This window comes from Syngnathus scovelli, chromosome 17 (genome assembly GCF_024217435.2).
Source record: "Syngnathus scovelli strain Florida chromosome 17, RoL_Ssco_1.2, whole genome shotgun sequence".
In the NCBI taxonomy this organism is placed as follows: Eukaryota; Metazoa; Chordata; class Actinopteri; order Syngnathiformes; family Syngnathidae; genus Syngnathus; species Syngnathus scovelli.
In genome coordinates this window covers 4,119,813-4,140,122 of record NC_090863.1, presented here as the reverse complement: position 1 = coordinate 4,140,122, position 20,310 = coordinate 4,119,813, and the positions used below count along the sequence as shown (strand labels likewise).

The 20,310-nt window shown below is 44.0% G+C and overlaps 3 protein-coding genes across 4 annotated transcripts in view; 2 read left to right on the top strand and 1 right to left on the bottom strand.

Moving 5' to 3' along the window:
• Positions 1-1,688: 1,688 nt before the first annotated feature.
• yes1 (YES proto-oncogene 1, Src family tyrosine kinase) lies at positions 1,689-12,363 on the top strand. 2 transcript variants are annotated; one of them, XM_049746552.2, is made up of 12 exons: positions 1,689-2,042; positions 4,906-5,196; positions 5,893-5,992; positions 6,240-6,338; positions 6,669-6,772; positions 6,841-6,990; positions 7,566-7,721; positions 8,459-8,638; positions 8,820-8,896; positions 9,429-9,582; positions 9,663-9,794; positions 10,955-12,363. In XM_049746552.2, exons 2-12 carry the CDS (start codon positions 4,914-4,916, stop codon positions 11,161-11,163), a joined length of 1,644 nt encoding a protein of 547 aa, XP_049602509.1. In that variant the 5' UTR covers positions 1,689-2,042; positions 4,906-4,913; the 3' UTR covers positions 11,164-12,363. The 2 variants fall into 2 exon arrangements, with proteins under 2 accessions (XP_049602509.1, XP_049602508.1); XM_049746551.2 differs by lacking the exon at positions 1,689-2,042 and adding an exon at positions 4,653-4,812.
• On the bottom strand, positions 12,185-15,494 carry clul1 (clusterin-like 1 (retinal)). Its single transcript, XM_049746553.1, has 9 exons — positions 15,425-15,494; positions 14,677-14,781; positions 14,241-14,389; positions 13,924-14,094; positions 13,380-13,815; positions 13,159-13,278; positions 12,877-13,076; positions 12,601-12,776; positions 12,185-12,527 (listed from the first exon to the last, which is right to left on the bottom strand). Exons 2-9 carry the CDS (start codon positions 14,771-14,773, stop codon positions 12,509-12,511), a joined length of 1,368 nt encoding a protein of 455 aa, XP_049602510.1. The 5' UTR covers positions 14,774-14,781; positions 15,425-15,494; the 3' UTR covers positions 12,185-12,508.
• The window catches only part of LOC125984576 (collectin-12), a 20,184-nt gene continuing 14,259 nt past the window's right edge, over positions 14,386-20,310 (top strand). Inside the window, exons 1-3 of the mRNA XM_068648698.1 lie at positions 14,386-14,587; positions 16,891-17,004; positions 17,666-17,716. Of these exons, the coding sequence (XP_068504799.1) occupies positions 16,998-17,004; positions 17,666-17,716 (58 nt within the window). The 5' untranslated portion in view covers positions 14,386-14,587; positions 16,891-16,997. The remainder of the gene's footprint in view (positions 14,588-16,890; positions 17,005-17,665; positions 17,717-20,310) is intronic.

The window sequence follows — 20,310 nt, the reverse complement described above, 5'->3', positions numbered from 1 at the left end:
CCACCGTAATATGATACTGCCTCACGTCATTATCACCACCGTCATCATCATGATCATCTTCACCAGTAAGTCCAATTAAGTATTTTATCTCGGTTGGCGAGAAGTTCATCCTCCTAATTTTGTGTGGGACTAAAAGCCCTGTGCCACTAAATAATCATCATTTCCCATGAGACTCATTTCTCTTCGGTTTCTTGGAATTTAAAACTCACATCCGAATAATACTAATAATGGCCCTGCACTGATGTGGATGAGGCCCGAGGTGCGTGGGTGTCGGGGAACGAGTGATGAAAGGGGGGGCTTGATCGCGGGAGGGGGCTCAGACGTTCACCCATTCGTCCGCCCTGTAATCGGATTGGAGCGGGTGTTTGACGCAAGGTGCTTTTTGAAAGAAACGCTCACTCAAGTTCTGTGAATCATCCGAATGGAGCCATTGGCGCGTCAGATACAACACAAATCGCCTTAGAAAGGCCATTACGCAAGACTAATCATTTACCCAAATGAGTCGAAGTGTACTTGAATTAGAAGTTTCATTGTTATTATGGGCTCCAAGAAATATATTATATAGGAATCCAACTACTGTACTCTGCGGAGCAAGTACGTTATCATTTTCAGTCTGACGCAACGTGACGAAGGAAGACCCCCCCCCCCCCCCCCAAAAAAAAAAAAAAAAAAACACCCCCACCCAATTTGGCTCCGGGTTGCGTTGAGAAGTCGCCACGCACACGCACAACTCTTACAAATATACGAAGTCGAGGAATGAGGACACGGCGCCATCATCAGGACAAGCAGGGGATAGATGGATAGATGGACAGACTCCGAATCCAATGCCAGGTCATGAAATTAATTCAAGATAAATATTTTATATAATATTTGACATGACTTATAATAAATATTTTAGGTAGAAGTAAAACAAACATGATAATTTTGGTGGTCGCACAAGTATGCATACCCTCAAGTGTGGTCAGAACCCATCATGCTTAACGCCTTTGACAATTTATACTGCCTCTGATTAACCACAAATTATAATATTATTCTATGTTGTATGTAAATTGCTTTGTTGCAGCTGTTGTGAAATACTCTATAAATACTTTTCTGTTGTACTAAGGGCCACTGTTGTTTTATTTTAGGATGGTTAAATCAATAAAGAGTTATTATTTTTATTTTTATTATTTTTTTTTTTTTTTTGCATTTTAGGTTAGCGCAGTACGTACATACTATATTTTTGCACAAGACGCACGCTTTTAAAATCCGTAGAGGGCGCCAGATGCTTGGAAATTGAGTATTCGGGCAAGACACCACCCGCCTAAAAAGAAAGAGAAAGGGGCCGCTCTGTGTTCACATTGACTAAGTCAAGTTTTAAATTATTTAATTTTGATACACATTGGGATGCTTGTATTTATCGTATTTCCACTTAAAATTAACTACTTTAGCGTCCACACGTCGGCCATATTTGGCGCAAGGGAGAGTCGATAATGAGACGTTCAAGTTTATCAGTGCTGAGTGGGGGACTGCATTAACAAAATGTAAGATGATGTTTTTTATGGTGTAAAACGTTATTTTATGTACGATAAAGTAAAGTAAGTAGCAGGACAGTGTCTCTTTGACGACGTGTGCGGTCATTTTTGTTTTAGATTGAGGATGAGCTGAATCTCAACACCCGAATGTACGAGTTTGAAAGTGAGTACCCGAACGCCTCGTGATTCCCTCTCTGGCCCTGGTGGCTACTAGCCGGGCTATTGTCGTGCTGGGACAACTCATTGAACCTCGGTCATTTTAAAAGACAATATCACCGGCTTTTCTCGCCTTTTTCGTAAAGTAATCGACCGAAAGTGACGTTTTCCCCGTCCCTTTTAGAAGGACTACCTGAGGGGTCCTTACAAACGACTTGGAGCTGCTGGCGGAGGAGTTAGTACTCAGCATGGGATGTACAACTCAGATTTAATTGTACGTCTCCTCTCATTTGGAGTGTGAAAATAACAAAAAGAAGGACAACAAGACGCATGTAGCTGGAGTACGACGCTGCTTAGGTCGCTTGGAAAGAGGTAAGATACAAGCCCTGGGGGAGCGAAATCTTTGGGAGTGTGGGGCGAGCGAGGCCTGATAGTTTTTTTGTGTTACCCGACAGTCGACACACACAAAAGTTGGGGATTGTGTGTTTGTGGGTTCACACTAGTACTGGTTCTTCTTTTGTCCTCCTTTCATTCTCTAAACCTGATTAGGACAAAGTAATACTTGAAACTGTTCCAGTGTAGTTACTAAACTTCCAAAAGTGATGTTTGAAATGACACTACCAAAAGTTTACTGAAGGCCTTCCTTCAACTGTTGCAAGGCTTTTCCCTGCCCTCTCATAATAAACTTAACCCATTATGTACAGTCGTTTCATTGCATGCAAAGTATGTTTACTGGACTGTATCGCCCACTCTTTTCTGTGTTTGGACACTCCAGTCCCACGTTAATCTTCCTCCATGTTAATCCCTCTGTGTGTGTACTGTACAGTCCCACTTGGCTGGACTGCCATGTTGTACACACTGCAATCCACAGGACTAGCAGGTGCCACTGACCCGGCCGGTGTTGTGTACTTTCAACAGGATGCGTGAAGGATCCAGATCAAACAAACATTACGGTGCTGTGGTTCAATGGATTTAAAAAACTGGATTTACACTGCAGGTCCAAGTGCCCAATTCTGATCTGTCCATTTAGTTCAATGCACTTTTGAAATGACACATATCGGAAAGAGCTATGCTGACCTTCCATGTGATTAAATTCACTAAATGATTAACTCCAAAAATGAATGACTAACCCCCCCCCCAACAGACGTTCCATCCCAAAGGGGCAACAAGGGGGTGCTTTGCTTCATTTACAGCGTGAAGATGCCTCTGCAGGTGGCCTCGGTGATGTGAAAGGAAGTCCCCTCAGCTTGCTTCCCCCCCCCCCCCCCCCCCCAAACCCTTAAAGTAACCACCACCAGTGGCAGCAACTTCCTGCGTGATAGGCAGGCAAAGAGAAGACGCCTCAGAGCGCGTGCCAGGTCGCTTCAGTGATGCTCTTCTTGTCGTCCCGCTCGTGTCATCCCCTCGAGGATGTCATCTTCAATTTCAGACAGCGCTGGTTTATCCTCTGATGAAGAATGACTGCTGACCTCGTCTCATTTTACTCAGGGGGGGGGGTCCAAAAATCACAGTCCTTAGTTTTAAGGCCATTCAGTTTAAATTTAGTAGAGTAAGTAGACAATACTGCTAACTATTTTAGCCTTATGATTAATTTAACCATTGGCTAAACCGCACAAGCAATGTGAATTGCATTGTTCAAAGGTCGACTGGCTGCTCCCAGTTTCCCCGACAGGCATCTTATCTGATTGGTTGTAGGAGCAAAGTGTTAAGGCTGCAGATGAAACGAGTCGTCGAGCAACAACACATATTTTTGCTATGCGAGACGGTAGGGCTGTCACAAAGTATACGCGAGACTGTAAATCCAGAAGAAATTACACAAACTACTGTTTCTTACATACACATTCGTCACTAAGAACTTTTAAGTCTTCCAAAATGTGCTCGCTTGGTGACTTAGAATGGAAACACGCTGATCTCATGTTTTCCCGTGGCCGCTAAATCCAAACCTACCCTCAGGAAGCGGCAGCGTGTCTCTAATCTGACACAGCATTGCGGTCAATCTGCCGAACATCCAGTCACGTGACCTCGGACAAGCGACATTTGTTTGGAACGCATGCTTATATGATTACCTATGCGTGGTCATGGTTACTTCACTGCTCCTCAAGTCCATCTCGTGGAGTTGTACTTTGGTGGGACTTAGAAAGTCTCAAATTTGATCAAAGTGGTCTTATATTTAACTGCCTTGAGCCAGCAGATAGTCTGTTTGAAGAAGGAAGCTTAAATATGTCAAACAGATGTGCAAGACTCTATAGTCTGTCCGCAGAAGCACCCATTGTTTTTTTTTCCCCCTCCTTTCTTTCTTTAGTGAAAAATCCACATACCTACGTATAATTGACCCACTTTGAAATGCTTTGGGATTTTCTTTTTTTAACCTCCTAAATATATTTAGCAAACACGTATGACAACGTAAATAACTAAATAACTAATTAAAATGGAACCTCCTGCCTCACAGTTGGGTAGATGTGACTAAAAGAAGTTATTTTGTTTGGAATTTGCAAAACAAAACAAAAAAAGAACAGGCATTTTGAAGTTTGCCACCAGCGTATTTAATCAGGTGCTTCTTGACATCTGGAATGTGTCGGCAAACTTCTTTGCTACTTCTGTGGCTTCCAATCTTGCGTTCCCGAGGGTCCAGATTTCATCTAGTCTGAAATCCCAAGACTGATTCCATCATTGGGACAGTCAGCAACAAATGTGGAAGCATGTTTTCATGGGTCGTTCAGCCGGCTGCAACATCGCGACCAATCTCATTATCTTCAAGCTCAAGCTATGATGAAGTCGATTTTTTTGAAGAGGAGGCTGTCTGCACTATGCCACACTTGACTCTTTAATACTCGTGGGAAGATTACCTCATTTGCTGGGAATCCTTGAAGTTCAGATAAGACAAATGCCAGGGTCTCCAATATCAATGAGGAAGGGGGGGGGGGCGCCATGCTTTTATTTTTCTGCTTGTCTTTAAATCGGTGAAACGGCCACAGGCTGTAAGGATCTTCTTTCCTGCTCGGGTGGCTGCGCAGCTTTTTGTTTGGGATGTCACGGGAGGTTGTTGGTGGCCTGCGGCGACCCGCTTTTTGTTTTTTTACTCTATGTGGACCTCACTCTGCTTTGTATGACATTTTCGACTGGCTACAGTAGATTGACATGGGTGGGCTTTCCTTTATCATAATTGAATGTTGTAAAATATTTTAATTCTTCTGCAGACATTCTAAGTGAATCCCTTCCCTCGTGTGCCCTTCAGGCTTGACGATGGGTTGTGTCCGGAGCAAAGAGGACAAAGGCCCGGAGCTGAAGTACCGGCCAGATAACGCCAACAATGCTCCGGTCAACGCCCACCTGGGCCACTACGGTCCCGAGCCCTCGCTGATGGGCCAGTCGCCGGCGGCAAAGACGCTCAACAACAGCTACAACAGCCATGCCTCCGCACTCACCCCATTTGGCGGCGCGTCGTCCGCTATGACGCCCTTCGGCGGCGCCTCGACGTCCTTCACGTCGGCGGCTGTGAGCAGTCCCTTCCCGGGTGTCGTCACAGGTTGGTTTACGCAAAAATGGAAATTGGAAATTTCACTCCAGCGCGGAGCGAGTTAAAAGGCATCCACTGCGTATAAATAGCCGACCGACCAGGGTCATAACCGCCCAATGCAGATGCAAAAATAAATACACGACATGGGAAGCGATGCGGCCCCCAAAGAAAACGCTCCGTCCACGCAACGTTGCTTTTTATAGTCTTTGTCGTTGAACTTTGATAGGATCTTCCGGCAGTGTGAACGATAAACACGCACACACTGCTCACTGGCTCTCAAGGAAGATAATGTGAGCTGAGGGACTGCCGCCCATCTAACCCTGCCCGCTCAATTTCCTCTCAAAGATATATCTGAGTGGCGTTGTCGCTTCACATTATCGTTTGTCTGACACTCTGGTTATATTATTACAACAATCACAAAGATCATGTGATTTGACGTGGTAACGAACCATCACAGCTCACCTGGTTTCTGGGTCACGTGACTTTGGCACTGTGATATCAGCGATCGACAGCAAGTGGCAAATGGCCGCCCCGAGGTCGATTTTTGCTGCTTAAGTCATAATCCACAAGCGCAATATTATTCAGAATACGGTGTTTAAAGTAGTGCTAGTTCTTCGAGCATATTCTTGTCGAGAATTTACCCTTTAATGAAAACTAACAATGTTGAGAATCACACTCATCCCTTGCTCTCCATCTTGTCTTCAGGCGGCGTCACATTCTTCGTGGCGCTGTACGACTACGAAGCCAGAACGTCAGACGATTTGTCGTTCAAAAAAGGCGATCGCTTCCAAATTATCAACAACACGTGAGTGCTGTCACTATTTTTTTTATTTTTTTTTTTAGTAATCCGGACATGCTGCCTGTTTAATCAGCTTTTTTTTTTTTTTTTTTAGCTTTGGTCTGCTATTAAGGCCGAAATCTGTCTGGGTTATTGGGCTCCTCTGACCGGGCCATCTGTTCTTGTCACTTTCACCATGTTCAATACAACTGACTGATGGATTGGAAATTGTTCTTATTTCCAGCCGTGCTTGATTGCATTCAATTCCTTGTAGGGAAGGCGACTGGTGGGAGGCTCGTTCCATCAACACGGGACAGAAGGGTTACATCCCCAGCAACTACGTGGCCCCTGCCGACTCCATACAAGCCGAAGAGTGAGGACTCCTTTCCATCTCATCCTCCCTGCCATTTTCAACTCCACCCGCTCGCTCGGTCTGAGAAATTCTTTTGCGCGGTTACGCTGTGACAGCCCATCACGTTCGCACGCACAGGCTCAACAATAGTGCCCTGTGCTGTGATTACACGTTGGTGACCATTCCATGGCTGCTCACAAATTTTGGATATATAAATATGTCAACTCTTGTCCTCAAAAATATTGCAAGAATATTTTTTTTTTCTCCCGACGTGATGATGTCATTAATACCGATGGTGTCACGATACAGCTTTTACAAAATAACCAGCGTCACCATTGTTTTTCTCCACAGATGGTATTTTGGAAAAATGGGCCGCAAAGACGCCGAGCGGCTTTTATTACTTCCGGGCAACCAGCGAGGTACTTTCTTGGCACGAGAGAGTGAAACAACCAAAGGTAAGATTTTGTTTTGTTGCTGAGTCAAACTTGAACGTTTTATGAATTCTAACACACTTGTCTCGAAGGTGCCTACTCTCTATCGATCCGTGACTGGGATGAAGTCAAAGGCGACAATGTGAAACACTACAAAATCCGGAAGCTCGACAGCGGCGGCTATTACATCACCACTCGGGCTCAATTCGATACGCTGCAGAAGCTGGTGATGCACTACACAGGTACAGCATGAGTCATCTGCCGACTTTTGTTTACGACTGTATTTTTACAAGTGGCGGTCTCTTAACATTATCTCTCTTGCTTTATTCCGACATCAATGCGGCCCTCGTCGAGCCAATGAATTATTCAGCTGCAGATCGGCCGCTGGGATATACTTTGTATGAAATCCTTCTTTTCGCAGGATTTCTTTTCTTCCCTCCTGTGACGCTTGAAAGCCCCACTAGAGTTTAAACCCTGTGTGACTACAAAATCGTTTCAACCTCGGCTTCGTTTATATTGCGCCATTCTACTCTATTCTCTAAAGTATCCTATATTCTAACGCAATGATTTTGCACCGTCATTTCATTCCCATCATGTTCGTTGATGGTGGGGAGAAAAGCAACTGCTTAGTCAACTGCTAATAATGCAGCATTTGGAGTTAGCGAGCTACTTGCGTCCTCTTCTATGGGGGAAAAAAAAAACAGTCATCATCAATAGTGCCAATGGCAGTATTGATTTGCAATCAACATCACAGCTCCTCGCATACTACATCTCTCACTAACTGAGCTTCCCATCTTTCATGTCCGGTCCTGTTCAGAGCACGCCGACGGTTTGTGCTACAAGCTGACGACCGTGTGCCCCACGGTCAAGCCGCAGACTCAGGGACTTGCCAAGGACGCATGGGAGATCCCCCGAGACTCCCTGCGACTGGAAGTCAAGCTGGGCCAAGGCTGCTTCGGAGAAGTCTGGACGGGTAAGACAACTCGCGCGGCTGGCGTGATGGAACGACTGCTTCGTCGTAAATTTGACGAACGGCGTTTACAGCGGTGACTTAACCATCCATTTTATAGCTCATGTTTATTTAACGGGGAGGAATGCTTATAGACCTCCCATCGGTTGATTGATAAACCCTTTGAGTTATGGAGCTCAGCAAAGAGCTCGCCTATTTATCGGTGGGAAAGCACTGACAACGTTCACGCTAGAAGGCACACGCGCGTACGCTAATAGCAGGCCGCCCTTCGACTACGCTTCACTTAGCCAGCGTGCATCCTCCTCGCTCACTCCCTCATTAGGCCCGCAGCAAGCCTCGACCTGCAAGTGTGCAATCCCAGGAATTCCACTGCCGACTTCTCGTTTTGTTCCCCCCTCCCTGCAGATTATTCCCTTTTGATTCGGCGTATGTTAATGACTGTGTAACCTTCATTCCTCTCGTTATCGTTGCCCTACTTTGTCCTTGTGCGCGTGCGTTACCGTGTGATTCATTCATGGAGGGTCAGCACTCATGACGGAAGCGCTGGCTCTCCAGACCCGACTCATTGTATGTAAGCAGGGCGTGAGTAAGTGGCTTTTGACCAGGAAGTGCCAGATTATTTTTGGTGACCAACTTTGTCAGCAGATATGATTTATAGATTTCGGCATAGTCTTATCTGCATGTTTGCTAGATTGCGTCAGTTCAAGCCGTCTTTTTACAAGACCAACATTTTGACTCAGGCACGTGGAACGGCACCACCAAGGTGGCTATCAAGACCCTGAAACCAGGCACCATGTCCCCTGAGGCCTTCCTGCAGGAGGCCCAGATCATGAAGAAGCTGCGGCACGACAAGCTGGTGCCGCTCTATGCCGTGGTGTCCGAAGAGCCCATCTACATCGTCACTGAGTTCATGGGCAAAGGTCAGTCCCAGATTGAACTCTCTCCCTCCTGATTGTGTTAGCGTAGCCTTGTTAGCATTATGCTAGGGCTGGACAGTTAATTGAAATGTAATTGTCATTTCAAATCCATTATAACAGTAATAACATAGAAATAACCAGACGTTAATTGTATGACATTATCATTTGACATGATCTCTTCCAGGGAGCCTGCTGGACTTCTTGAAGGAGGGAGATGGCAAACACCTGAAGTTGCCCCAGCTGGTGGACATGGCCGCACAGGTAGATTGCAAAGACTGCTTGCTAGAACTGTGAAAACAAACCAAGTCAGGGTGACTCAAATGGCGCGCACGGCTCTCCGTGCAGGTCGTCATATTTATTTGATATCCAGCTTGACATCTCGCCACCGCTCCGTGCGCCTCTCATCGTCCTCCGACACTTAGTTGCCTGCGGAGCTTAAGCGCTCTTCATCAGAGAGCCACTTAACTCCCACGATGCCGCCGTCGCGTGCTATGATCTGCTTTCACTTTGCCTCGCCACGCTCATCCCTCCCTCGCTCGCTTGGCCAGGTGGAAAATGAAAATGAAGAGGGAGGGAGGGAGGCGTCTCCTCTGGGGGATTTGGCTGACAAAAGATGTGTTGAAATGAAAAAGCCTGCATGAACACGATGAGCACATGGTACAAGCAATCCTCAAATGTGGAACGTAGTGCCGATCACATTTTGAAATCATTTCTCGCATTGGAAATAATATGAGCTGTTGCCATCTTTAAACTTTTATCTGTAATATTTTAACAACAATCATTTTGTGCATAGATTGCAGACGGCATGGCCTTCATCGAGCGGATGAACTACATCCACAGGGACCTGCGCGCCGCCAACATTTTGGTGGCTGACAACCTGGTGTGCAAGATCGCCGACTTCGGTTTGGCTCGTCTCATCGAGGACAACGAGTACACGGCCAGGCAAGGTACGTATGTCTTGCCAACTGCTCAGAGCTGGAAACGTTTAGGACCACCTTCCCAGTTTCTGTCTTCTTTGTCGTCCCAGGCGCCAAATTCCCCATCAAGTGGACGGCACCGGAAGCGGCGCTTTACGGCCGCTTTACTATCAAGTCAGACGTGTGGTCCTTTGGTATACTACTGACTGAACTGGTCACCAAAGGTCGAGTGCCCTATCCAGGTGAGGCTTGACCCACTTTCACCCCCACACACAAACAGAGAAAGTGGCGTTTGTTTGTTTTTAAATATATATAGTATACATGTATATTTAGATGAAAGCAATTGGAATAGACTTTTTTTTTTAAATAAAAATAATGCCAAACTATATCACAGAGAAATAACTTGACAAAAAAATTAACAGACAAATCACAAATAAGTGTCGAATTATACTTTGTTAATATTTTAGTGCTTACTGCACTTATTTTCCCCATCCAGAGTAAAATGATCACTTCAAATCTTACATCACGATTAATATCTGCAATTCCCGTGTGGCTCTCTGATGGCTGCGACGTTGAAAATGAGGCCTGAGCTTGCAGTGATCACAGAGTGGCCATATGGCCGACCTGACCGCCATCTGGCTCCCGTGGCCTTCCCGGAGCCGCAGCGCAAACCCCTTCAATGTAATTAATTCAACTTCATGCGGAGGGACTTCTCTTCCCTTCTATAGTTGTGTTGACACAGCTGCATGAAAACCTATGATTTGTTTTATTTATATAGGAATATGCTGTAGTGTCAGGATATCAAATAGCTGTTGATTCACATTTTAAGACCGCCACCATTTTATTGTCCCCTTTCGGCTTCCCTGGTGTGTGAGATAATGAGGACCCGCCCCCACCCCCACCTAAAGAGTCATGTGCTCTGGCTCTTAACCTCTCAATAACCCCCCCCCTCAAGATATTCTCCCAACGTGACTTTGAGAAGCATTCTTTTTTTTTTCTCAGGTTTCATTTCGTAATTTGCCATGTTAAAGTTTACCCATGTTGTTGCAGATGTGGATAAGATCCCCCCCCTCCCTTGCTTGTTTTTGGCAGTTAATCTTTCTAGACCGCATAGGACAAGCTATGTATTAAATGGTTGTAAAGTAGCCCACTTGATACTCTTTGATGCTAGAAATGTGTTTTATATCCACAACGCCAACACGTCAGCATTTTTGTTAACTGATCCGCATAAGCTGACGTTTCAAGTACATCCAACTTTAAAATGTGAGTAACAAATAAATGTGGAATTGGCTGAACTAAACACTCTTTGATAGTAAACTGTGACATCACTCCGTTTTTTTCTTCAATTGCTCTTAAGTGTTTACACATGTTTTATTTTTTCACGCCGTGACGCGTTCTGCAGGGATGGTGAACCGAGAGGTGCTGGAGCAGGTGGAGCGCGGCTACCGCATGCCTTGTCCCCAGGGCTGCCCCGACTCGCTGCACGAAATGATGCGCCACTGCTGGAAAAAGGAGCCAGACGAGCGGCCCACCTTCGAGTACATCCAGTCCTTCCTGGAGGACTACTTCACGGCCACGGAGCCCCAGTACCAGCCGGGGGACAACCTGTAGACTCGCAAGACCTCGCCTCGGTACAAAACAGACTGGCCACGACACTGTGATCAATACCAGAGTAGTTAGTCCTCATTTCACATTGATGGCTATACTTGCAAGATGCAATGATGACTTTTAACCTTTTTTTTTTTTTTTTTTTACGCAATGATTCTTTTACACATTTTTCCTCTTTTTTCTTTTTTAAATTGTATTTTGCAGAAACAGTCCTTTGATGTTGGGGTGTCGGAATCTGTTCTGTGTGCAGTAGTTTGTTGTGAATGACAAGTTGGGAATCTTTAAAAATCTTTATTCTGAACGGTACAAATAGGGCTTGATGCAAGAATGTGCAGTATGTGCAGGAAAAAAATATTTTAGGGTGGATAAATGACTTATCTTTTCCATTACACTCAAGCTTTTTTGTCTTGCTCACGTTTATTTTAATCATGACCAAGAGCAAAAAGAAATAGAGAGACCATATTGACAGTTGTTTTTGTTTGATTTCTGTCGAATAATCAACATTTCTATTTTTTATGTTTATAATTTAATACCAGCACAAAGAAAAGTTTTTTCAATTATTTTATTTTGTGAATTTCTCAACATTTCAGTAATTTTTTTTATGTACTTTCATTAAGTGATTTTTAATTATGACCAAATGTAAAAAAAAGTAACATTTCCAATATGTAAGACATGTCCTCTGACCACGGAGTTCACACTTTTGTCCGCCAGATATTCAATGTCATTTTTTTTTATCAGTGTTATTTCATCTCTGCCCAAATAAGAAAAACAGTAACATTTTGCTTTAAATGTTCAAGTTTTTCTTAAGTTGAGGTAGACATTTTCTGTGACTTCAATTTATATTTGTCAATCACTTACACATCAGACTTAAAATTCCATTGTGCTCGTGATTTTGTTCATGCTAACTTCACCATTAACAATGTTGCCCCCCCACCCAACTTTGATTTTCTTGTCGCTAACCTATAACTGCCAGACCAGCGGTGCATGATGGGAAAGTTGCGTACGAAAGTAAGCGGTTCAGACAAAGATGTGAACTTTTTTTATTGTTTTAAATTGAATGTCTTTGTATGTTTGGCTGTGGAGAACCTGATATGTGATTGCTCCTAAAGGTAGGACTTGAATTAGAGATGGAGAGAGGAAAAAAAGGTAACTAATAGAATTTTTTGTACAGAAAAAAATAAAAGTTTTACTTGAAAAGTTCAATTTCACTTTTCTGTGCTGAAGTTTCTACTGCAAATATTAAAATGTAACATTTGGATATAATTAAATGGCATATTGTCTTTTAACTGTCTGCCAACAGATACGCTGTTTAAATCCTGCAACTCGATGGAGCGCTGTGATTGGCCATCTACTCATCCTCGTGGTACCTGTGAAGCATCAACACAAATGTAAATACTGCACAACTTCAAATATTCCTATTTGTTTTCTAAAATGTCACACCTGAACATCTCCTTGTACTTGTCCAGGGCCTCCTGGGCCACGTACTGGATGAAGCCCGGGTCCTGCGGGTTCAGCTTCCCGGGTACGGAGAAGATGAAAGAGGGAGAGTTGAGGACATTCACCTCCACTTGGGTCTCCCTTACTGACAGGTTCTTGTCGTGGCTCTTTGGCGCCACCTGCAGAGCAAAACGGAACACGAGAGGTACTGCAAACGCTTCACGTCATTAGCTACACCAATAACATTCATAAATTTGCCAACGTGGTGATTCATCTCACCCTGGTGATGCGAAAGATGTTTTGAGTGTCCGCCCTTGCCACCCAGCCAAACTCAGTGGCCATGTCGCCCAGCCAACCCAGCGTCTCGTCAGCGTGGCGCCGCACGATAGACAGGACCTCGTCGTATTGCTCCCTGGACACGCCGAGCAGCTGTGAAACCTGTTCAAGCTCCACATGCAGCTCCCTCACGCTGGGACATTCTGCAGGGATGGATGAGAGCAGACGTCTTTGGCAGCCAGTAGATGTGGAGCTGGATGGGTGAGTGGTTAGTTGGCGCTTTACCTGCCAGCAAAGTTCCCTGGCAGGCCTCGCACTGGTTCTGCAGTTGCCAGCACTCTGACGACTGCTTACGCAGGTCTCTGCACAACTTCCTGTTCCGCAGGAAGCGTGGGAATGTTCTCTCTGCAACCCAACACAAGGATGGACTGCGAACTTTGGAAAATTGGAAGCAGGTAATCTAAAATTGTGACGCTTTTTCTCTATATGCCATCTCTGGTTCTGACCTCTCTTGTTTTGCTCTTCTTGCGCCCCGCGGAGGCCGTCAAATGCCTGCGTCACTACCGCTCCAAACTCCTCCACCACGCTACGTCCAAAGTCAAAGAAGGAGTCCAGCACCTCATCCAGACCCACACCCTGCAGGAAGCCCGAGTCGCGGGCCGGGTCGTCGGGGGCATCCGTGACACCCGCCACCGGGAGCCCGCTTAAGAGAGCCCTGCGGACCGCCCGGTCCAGCCCGTCGCTCATCCTGGAGGCCAGCGCCGCGCTGTTGTTCACCAACGATCCCACCTTGCGGCTCAGGCGGGTGAAGGCGTCTTGGATGCGGACCACTTCGGCGTCGGGGCTTTCCGGGTCCTGGTTCACCAGGATGTCGTCTGCTTCCACGGCCGGTTCGCTGAAGCTGCTGAAACGTCTCGACACCAGACGGAAGAAGTTCTCAACCTGGCAGTGGAGATGAAGACAAGGTTGTGGAGTGAGAATACTATTGCTCTCTAACAATGTATCTTGACTTCACGTCCCAATGAGCAGTGACCGATTCTGAACACCTACTTTGGTCTGGAATGTTCCGAAGCCTCTGCGGCAGGTTTTGGTGAAGAATGTTTTGCACGCGTCCTCCAAACACGGTCTGCACTCGTCCCAATGGGACTGCAAGGAGGCCTTGCACTGCTCCTCGGCCTCCTGCAGCTTCTCTGTCACATCCTGCGCCAGTTGCGCTGCGCCCTGGTGGACGAAAGAAACAACGTTTTGGTTTGTAGTTTTCAAACTGGGCTCGCCACAATTCCAGGGTATATATGTTAAATACATTCTTGTTTATTATTTAAATGAGTTCTTTTTTATGACAGAAGGTACAATAAGTGTGTATCTACCTTTTTCTTGTCACCGCTGCGATTCAGAGACTTCATGAGGTGCTCGTGCTTGCGCTCGTTCCTCCACATCACCTCCCTCATTTGCCCCACGCCGTACAAGGCGCGCTTCACTTCCTCGCCCACCACCTTCTCGCCAGCTTTGGACAATTCTGACAAGAGAAAATAGAACCTTCATCAACCTGCGTTTGGGGGTAAGTGCAGTGTCCCCTTTGTTCCGGCAAATGCTGTTTTTTTTTTTTTTTTAATCATCTTAGGTGGGTGAAGATCCAAGGCCACTTTCAAGCAGCGGCTGGAAAAATGATCACGCCAAAGCACTGGTGCCAAAACAAGCAGATGAATGCCAAATGGTAAGCAGAGCTGCATCAAAGTTTTGTCACATTTGCTAATTTAGCGTCTGATGTGCGGCACATAACTTGAATGGGTTTTGAAACATCACCTGCTAAAGTGTCTCCTGAGGCGCTTCCATCCTCGGAGGCATTGCTGACAAGCAGCCCCAATGATGCTAGCATAACCAGACTGAGCACAACCTTCATTTTGTGATCTGAAAAGACACACACAGTCTCACGTCAATATCGTTCAGAGATAATAGGATTTGCGCTTGTGACCAAATTCTAACACTTGAGGGCGCTCCAGTATGAGGATTTAAAAAAAAAAAAGAGAGAGAGAGCGACCCATCAACAGGTAAAAACAAATATATATTTGTGATTTTGAATTAATTGCATATAATGTGCATTTGTTAGCATAGATTTTAGTATGTTAGTCATATTCAATCATTATTTTAAGAAAATAATTTTATGAATTATATTTTCTTATTAAAATAGAATGATTTTTGGCAGGTCAATTTTACAATGAATATGTTTTTATTTGGATTTTATTTTATTCAAGTTGAGATAATGCAAGATTGGATGTATTTTTCCATTATAGGAAATATGGATATATTTTTAGTTTAACTACAGTTACATTGATTCATAAGCTAAATACCTTATGAAGAAACACTTAAATTACAAATATTGTACATTTATCCCTATTTGTATTCATTGAAATTGTCTGTAGACAATTTAGTATTTATATCCCATATGCAATCGGTTAATTTAGTGTAAACTTTATTTTGTTAAGAAGCAGTGGTACACATTGCAATTGATATGAGCAAAGATGACTAACAAGTTGATGGAAAGATGACTTACCGTCCTGAAGATCCACTGACAGAGTTAAGAAAAACAAAACGCTTTGTGTGGCTGCTTTGGAGCTTGCCAGGTCTATTTGTACCCTTTCCACTCGGAGCGTGATACGTGATCCTATTAGCGTCTTTGCTTTTGCCGTCCGTCCATGCTCGTTAATCCTACAGCCAAGCTTTGTTTACAACACTTTTGCACACAAAAAAATGAAACGTTCAGAAACTATGATATGTTAAAGGAGGGTGTCGTGGAGTGAGTTCTTTCACACCAAACTCATCCCAGAATACTCACAGGCCTTCGTCACAACCGCCAATTGAAATTTAAATCTGAACGGGATCCAGTCTAGATTGATAGGTGTGTCCCAATACTTTTGTCTATGTCATGGTTTCTCAACATGACACTTGTTGGTTCTCAAAGCTGATGACACGATGTAAACAATCTGTTGGGTTCTTTTGCATCTGGATTGTAGTGATAAGGGTTCTTCCCTATGGGCTCAAGAATGTGCCCTTTTTGCACGCCGTGACCCGCAAAACCAAGGGGCATGGTAATCAGAACCACATCGGGGTCTGTGGCACCTGGTTCCTATCACTGTGACTGCAGGAGTCTTGTGCTCATGTTATTGCTGGAGGATACGCATGGAAAATTTATAAAGAGCTCAGGGAATCATTTCTTGTCATACCGATAACAGCCAATCTGTGTTGATCTTGATGAGCATGCACGATAAAAAAATCAAACGAATCAAATGAAACTTGTAAGGTATTTTGTACCAATTAAGGTGTCAATCCAATTAACTGCAAAAATATGGAATCCACGGGGTTGCTGGGTACTGGTTAATTGGCCTTGTTTGTGGTGTCCCGCAGGGCTCCACACTGGGGCCACTTTTGAATGTGTATCCTAATTACCAAAAGGATTCTCTTTGCAGATGACTACTTTGAGATACAGGTTGGATTTTTTCTGTGACCATAACTCAAATCAATCATCTCTCAATCTTTTCCCATTGAAATTAATAAAAATTCCTTAAAACATACATTTTATCTTCATTCTTTTATTTTAATATTTCATTTATTTTTTCTTCATTCTTATATTGCCAGATTTTATTAACATTTTCGCATTTCCTAACTAGTGTGTAAAAGTGATGTCCAACATTTCACTAATTTTACTTGAACATGATTAAAAGTGAAACTAACTTTTCTTTGTTTTGCGACACAAACACACACACACGCACGCACACAAGGGGGGTGGGTGCTCACGCAAGACGGTGCAGCCAGATGTGAGAACACGTGGTTTCTTTCTCCAAACAGCCTCGCAGGCTTTTCCAGCACTTCCTCTCTTGTCGCAGCTCTCCTACTCTCCTCACTTTTCTTGCTAAGCCTTCCTTCCCTCGCACACTTTACAAAAAAAACAACTTTTTAACTTTTTTGTATTTGGAAAAAAAAAAGCGGCCTTTTCCTTGAACTTGTCCTGCACTTTTGCAGCATCAAGTTGATCGTGACGGATGGAACTGTGCATGTGATGGAGTAATTCCTGTACCAAGAGAGCCAAAGCAATGCAGTGAGTCGATGAGACACAACAAAGAGGTACAATGAAAGGTAAGATTGTTTATTGGATAGATAGATAAATACTGTACTGTGTGTGTGAGGTGCCACTTTTGTTTGGCCACACCGTGCGACCTGTGGAATGCGTGGGCAACAAGTCGCGTCTTACATCTGCTTTCACTTAGTGCACCGCACATAGTATGTGTGTAACACAAAAGACAAAGTGAGACATGCTTGCTATTATGTTATATCATACCAATATTAAGTGACACTTAAAATTATATAATTGGTTTAATGTAATCCAATAAAATCCAAATTTGGGTTCTTGGTCGCTGGAGGGGCAGTTATGATTGTGCCCTGTGAATTCCCCCTGGCAACAAGCGTAACATTTATATATGACTTGGGCAGCAATGCTATCAGGCTAACGATTTATTTCCAAGGCCATGAAAAGAAAAAAGCATGACGAATGACTTTATTGTTCCACCCGCATATTTCTTTCACTTGGCAGTAAACTTTGACATGTAATATTACCAGAAGTTGCAAAATAATTTTGAATCTGTTTGACACCAACACATACTTAAACTGGGCCTGAAAAACAGAAAGTAACACAGAGTGCCAGAAAAGCGTCTCGGAGAAGTCAAGGAACGCACCACAGCTGTGCAACTGTAGATTTTTCTCCAAACATCACATTTATTTCTCATGTTTTCCCCTTCAGACGACTTTGGGGAAGAGGAGGAGGTGCAGTCTTTTGGCTACAAGAGATTCGGTGAGTATTGTGCGACGCTCACGACACTACACTTCAAACATTTCGCTTGTCTGGACAGAAATCTTATTTTGGCAGCAGCTGTATTTTGTATTATAGTTCTTATGACAAAACACAGCATCCTGTGTGCTCCTGACATTACAACTTGGTCACGCCCAAGAGCACTTTAAGGGGAAAAAACTTGAAGCCAAAAACAACCTATTTAGTCAAAAGCTTTGCTATGTAAGTTAGGCAGCACGAATAGTTCCCAGAATGCAACGCAACAGGCGCTGCTGATGTTTTATGGTCTTGTTGCAGCTCAAACAAAAGCATCAATCACATGCAGGTGCAACACCAGCAGCTCTTCCAGTTGGACCCTTTTACTTTTCAATGGTTTTCTCTTAGTGGGAAAACCCAAGCATAACAGAATGCATCAGTACCAAACCACACTGAGCACTGCTGCCATTTAGGTCGGATTGCTTCCAAACCACCATGAACAAGAAGTATAGTTGTTTCAAACACGTTTTTTTTCTTTTCTTCTTTAAAGGGGACATATTACGGATGAATTACTTTTTAATTTTTTGCTCTTAACTCTTATCCCATTTGATTAATGGACTGAACAAAAATGGTGCCGCAACAATGTGTAGACAAACAATATAACAGCGCAGTTATGTGGTCTTCTTCTGCGTGGAATGACTAATAGGATTTGACTAACAATGTATATTTGTTTGTATTTTACTGCCCCCAGGTGGCCAAAAGCATGCACGCATGAAGGAGCAGCATTCAATTGGCCGGGGAAAAATGTCTAATTTGGGGTTGCCGAAACGGTTTCTTCGACATTTACTGTAATTGGCTTGGTTTTATTTCGAAAGCATACAGTTGCTGCCTTGTTCATGTTATGGCTTCTGTCACCTGCGTCTGGTTTAGTCAAAATCCACGCACGCAGCTATTTATAACTACGTCTGGTCCCAATTTAGTCTGCTGGATTATTACGAGACTTGTTGTTTAACAGCATGCCTTTGTAGATTCTTTGCGTGTTTTTGGGAATTTGGACTTTCTGCCTCATTGGATTGCATATCAGGTCTTACTGGACCGTAACTTGAGCTATTATCAAAAGGATTTATCTTGCCGAGTCGTGATTCACTTTGTTTTATGTTTAGTTTGACAGTCAATTTCAGGCAAGGAATACCTCAAATATTTTCAAATGTATTCAATTTGATTTATTCTGATATTACAAGAAGTTTGTTGAAATTAAGAACATTTTTTTCCTGTTTTTTTTAATGGTTGAAAAGAAAAATTTAAATTCCATGTTATATGAGTCTTAAGTGTTCCGCCAGGGATTCTTGCCTATGTGTGCAGAATTCTTGTTGCTTTTTCTTTGGTGTGTGCGAAAGAGAACAAAGGGAGTTTTCACAAGAGGTTCGGTACCGCGGTAAAATTAAGTCCAAAACCTGAGAACTTGCTGAGCCACTTCCTGTATTAGAAGTTGATTCAGTGCAAATGTATATACACTGAGAGGAGGAGCGGGGGTTGCTTCCAAGTGGGTGTTGCGGCTTTCGTTCGGGTCCGTGTCGAGGCTTTGCTGTGTCAGCAATGTGCCACCGGCTTGGAAAAATGTAACTCAACCTTCAGAGGGTCTGTTTATATTATATTTTATATATAGGTTCTTCATTTCCGTATGTACGTGAGGCAGGGCACGGTGAAGGGGTGTCAAGGGACACGGTGGGGGGGGCTGCTTTTGTCAGGTTTCCAGCCGAGGAGTCACATTCCTTGCCCGACTTAGTTTTAGTTTTGAGAGAGCCACAGTGAGTGGTTCTAATTTACGGCGACTTTATTAGCAGAAAAGAATGCTTTCAGTCTGTTACTTATGACCCCCCCCCCCCACTCCCTCCTACATGCACATGTTGAGTTTGTACAGTGCGGCCTTACAAATTTAATTCATTCTGTGATTACACACGTATCTCAAATCATGTTTTTGTATTGAAATGAATGAGAATGACATTAATCCGTTCCAGCCACCGACTGGCCGGAGTCACTGGGAATTGTCCCTGAGGATCATTTAAAATGGGTCCGGGAAAAGCGCTGGAAATCAGCAGTAGGTCACTACCAGAGAGGACCCCTACAGCAGTGTTTCCCAACCACTGTGCCGCGGCACTGGAGAGACCTTCAGCTGTGCCGTGGGATTGTCCAATATTAATTACGGAGCGCATTGTAAACAGGATCGCCAAACCACTGGTCAGTTCGCGCAAGGCCTGGTCAGCCACATGTGTGGAGAATCGGAGAATCTTGAGATTTCATATTGTGTCGATATGATTGTATTGCATCGGCACATATTCAGTTTGTGTGTTGCTGTGTGCTTTTGCTAACAGTGACAGACACTATGAGGTTGTGGTGAGTTTGTGGTCCGATGGAAATCAGAGAATGCAGTTCAACCGGAGAACCTGGATTGGTTATTTTTCACATACGTAAAATAAGCAGTCAAGTCGAGACTCCTCGACTGTGATAGCCACTCAGCTGCTGTCAGAACAGAAGTGACTTTGTTCTTATTGTTGCAATATTTATAGACCTAGTCTAAAACAGTAAACAAAATCACGTTGATTCTTTTATTTTAATCACAA

Excerpts from the sequence above, each read along its gene's own strand:
- yes1 (XM_049746551.2), top strand. Across the intron at positions 5,197-5,892 it reads CTTCCCGGGTGTCGTCACAG|GCGGCGTCACATTCTTCGTG; the intron begins GTTGGTTTACGC and ends TCTTGTCTTCAG. Across the intron at positions 9,795-10,954 it reads AGGTCGAGTGCCCTATCCAG|GGATGGTGAACCGAGAGGTG; the intron begins GTGAGGCTTGAC and ends CGCGTTCTGCAG.
- clul1 (XM_049746553.1), bottom strand. The coding sequence starts at position 14,773 with ATGAAGGTTGTGCTCAGTCTGGTTATGCTAGCATCATTGGGGCTGCTT. Across the intron at positions 13,077-13,158 it reads CCAGGGAACTTTGCTGGCAG|AATGTCCCAGCGTGAGGGAG; the intron begins GTAAAGCGCCAA and ends CCATCCCTGCAG. Across the intron at positions 12,777-12,876 it reads ACATCTTTCGCATCACCAGG|GTGGCGCCAAAGAGCCACGA; the intron begins GTGAGATGAATC and ends TTTGCTCTGCAG.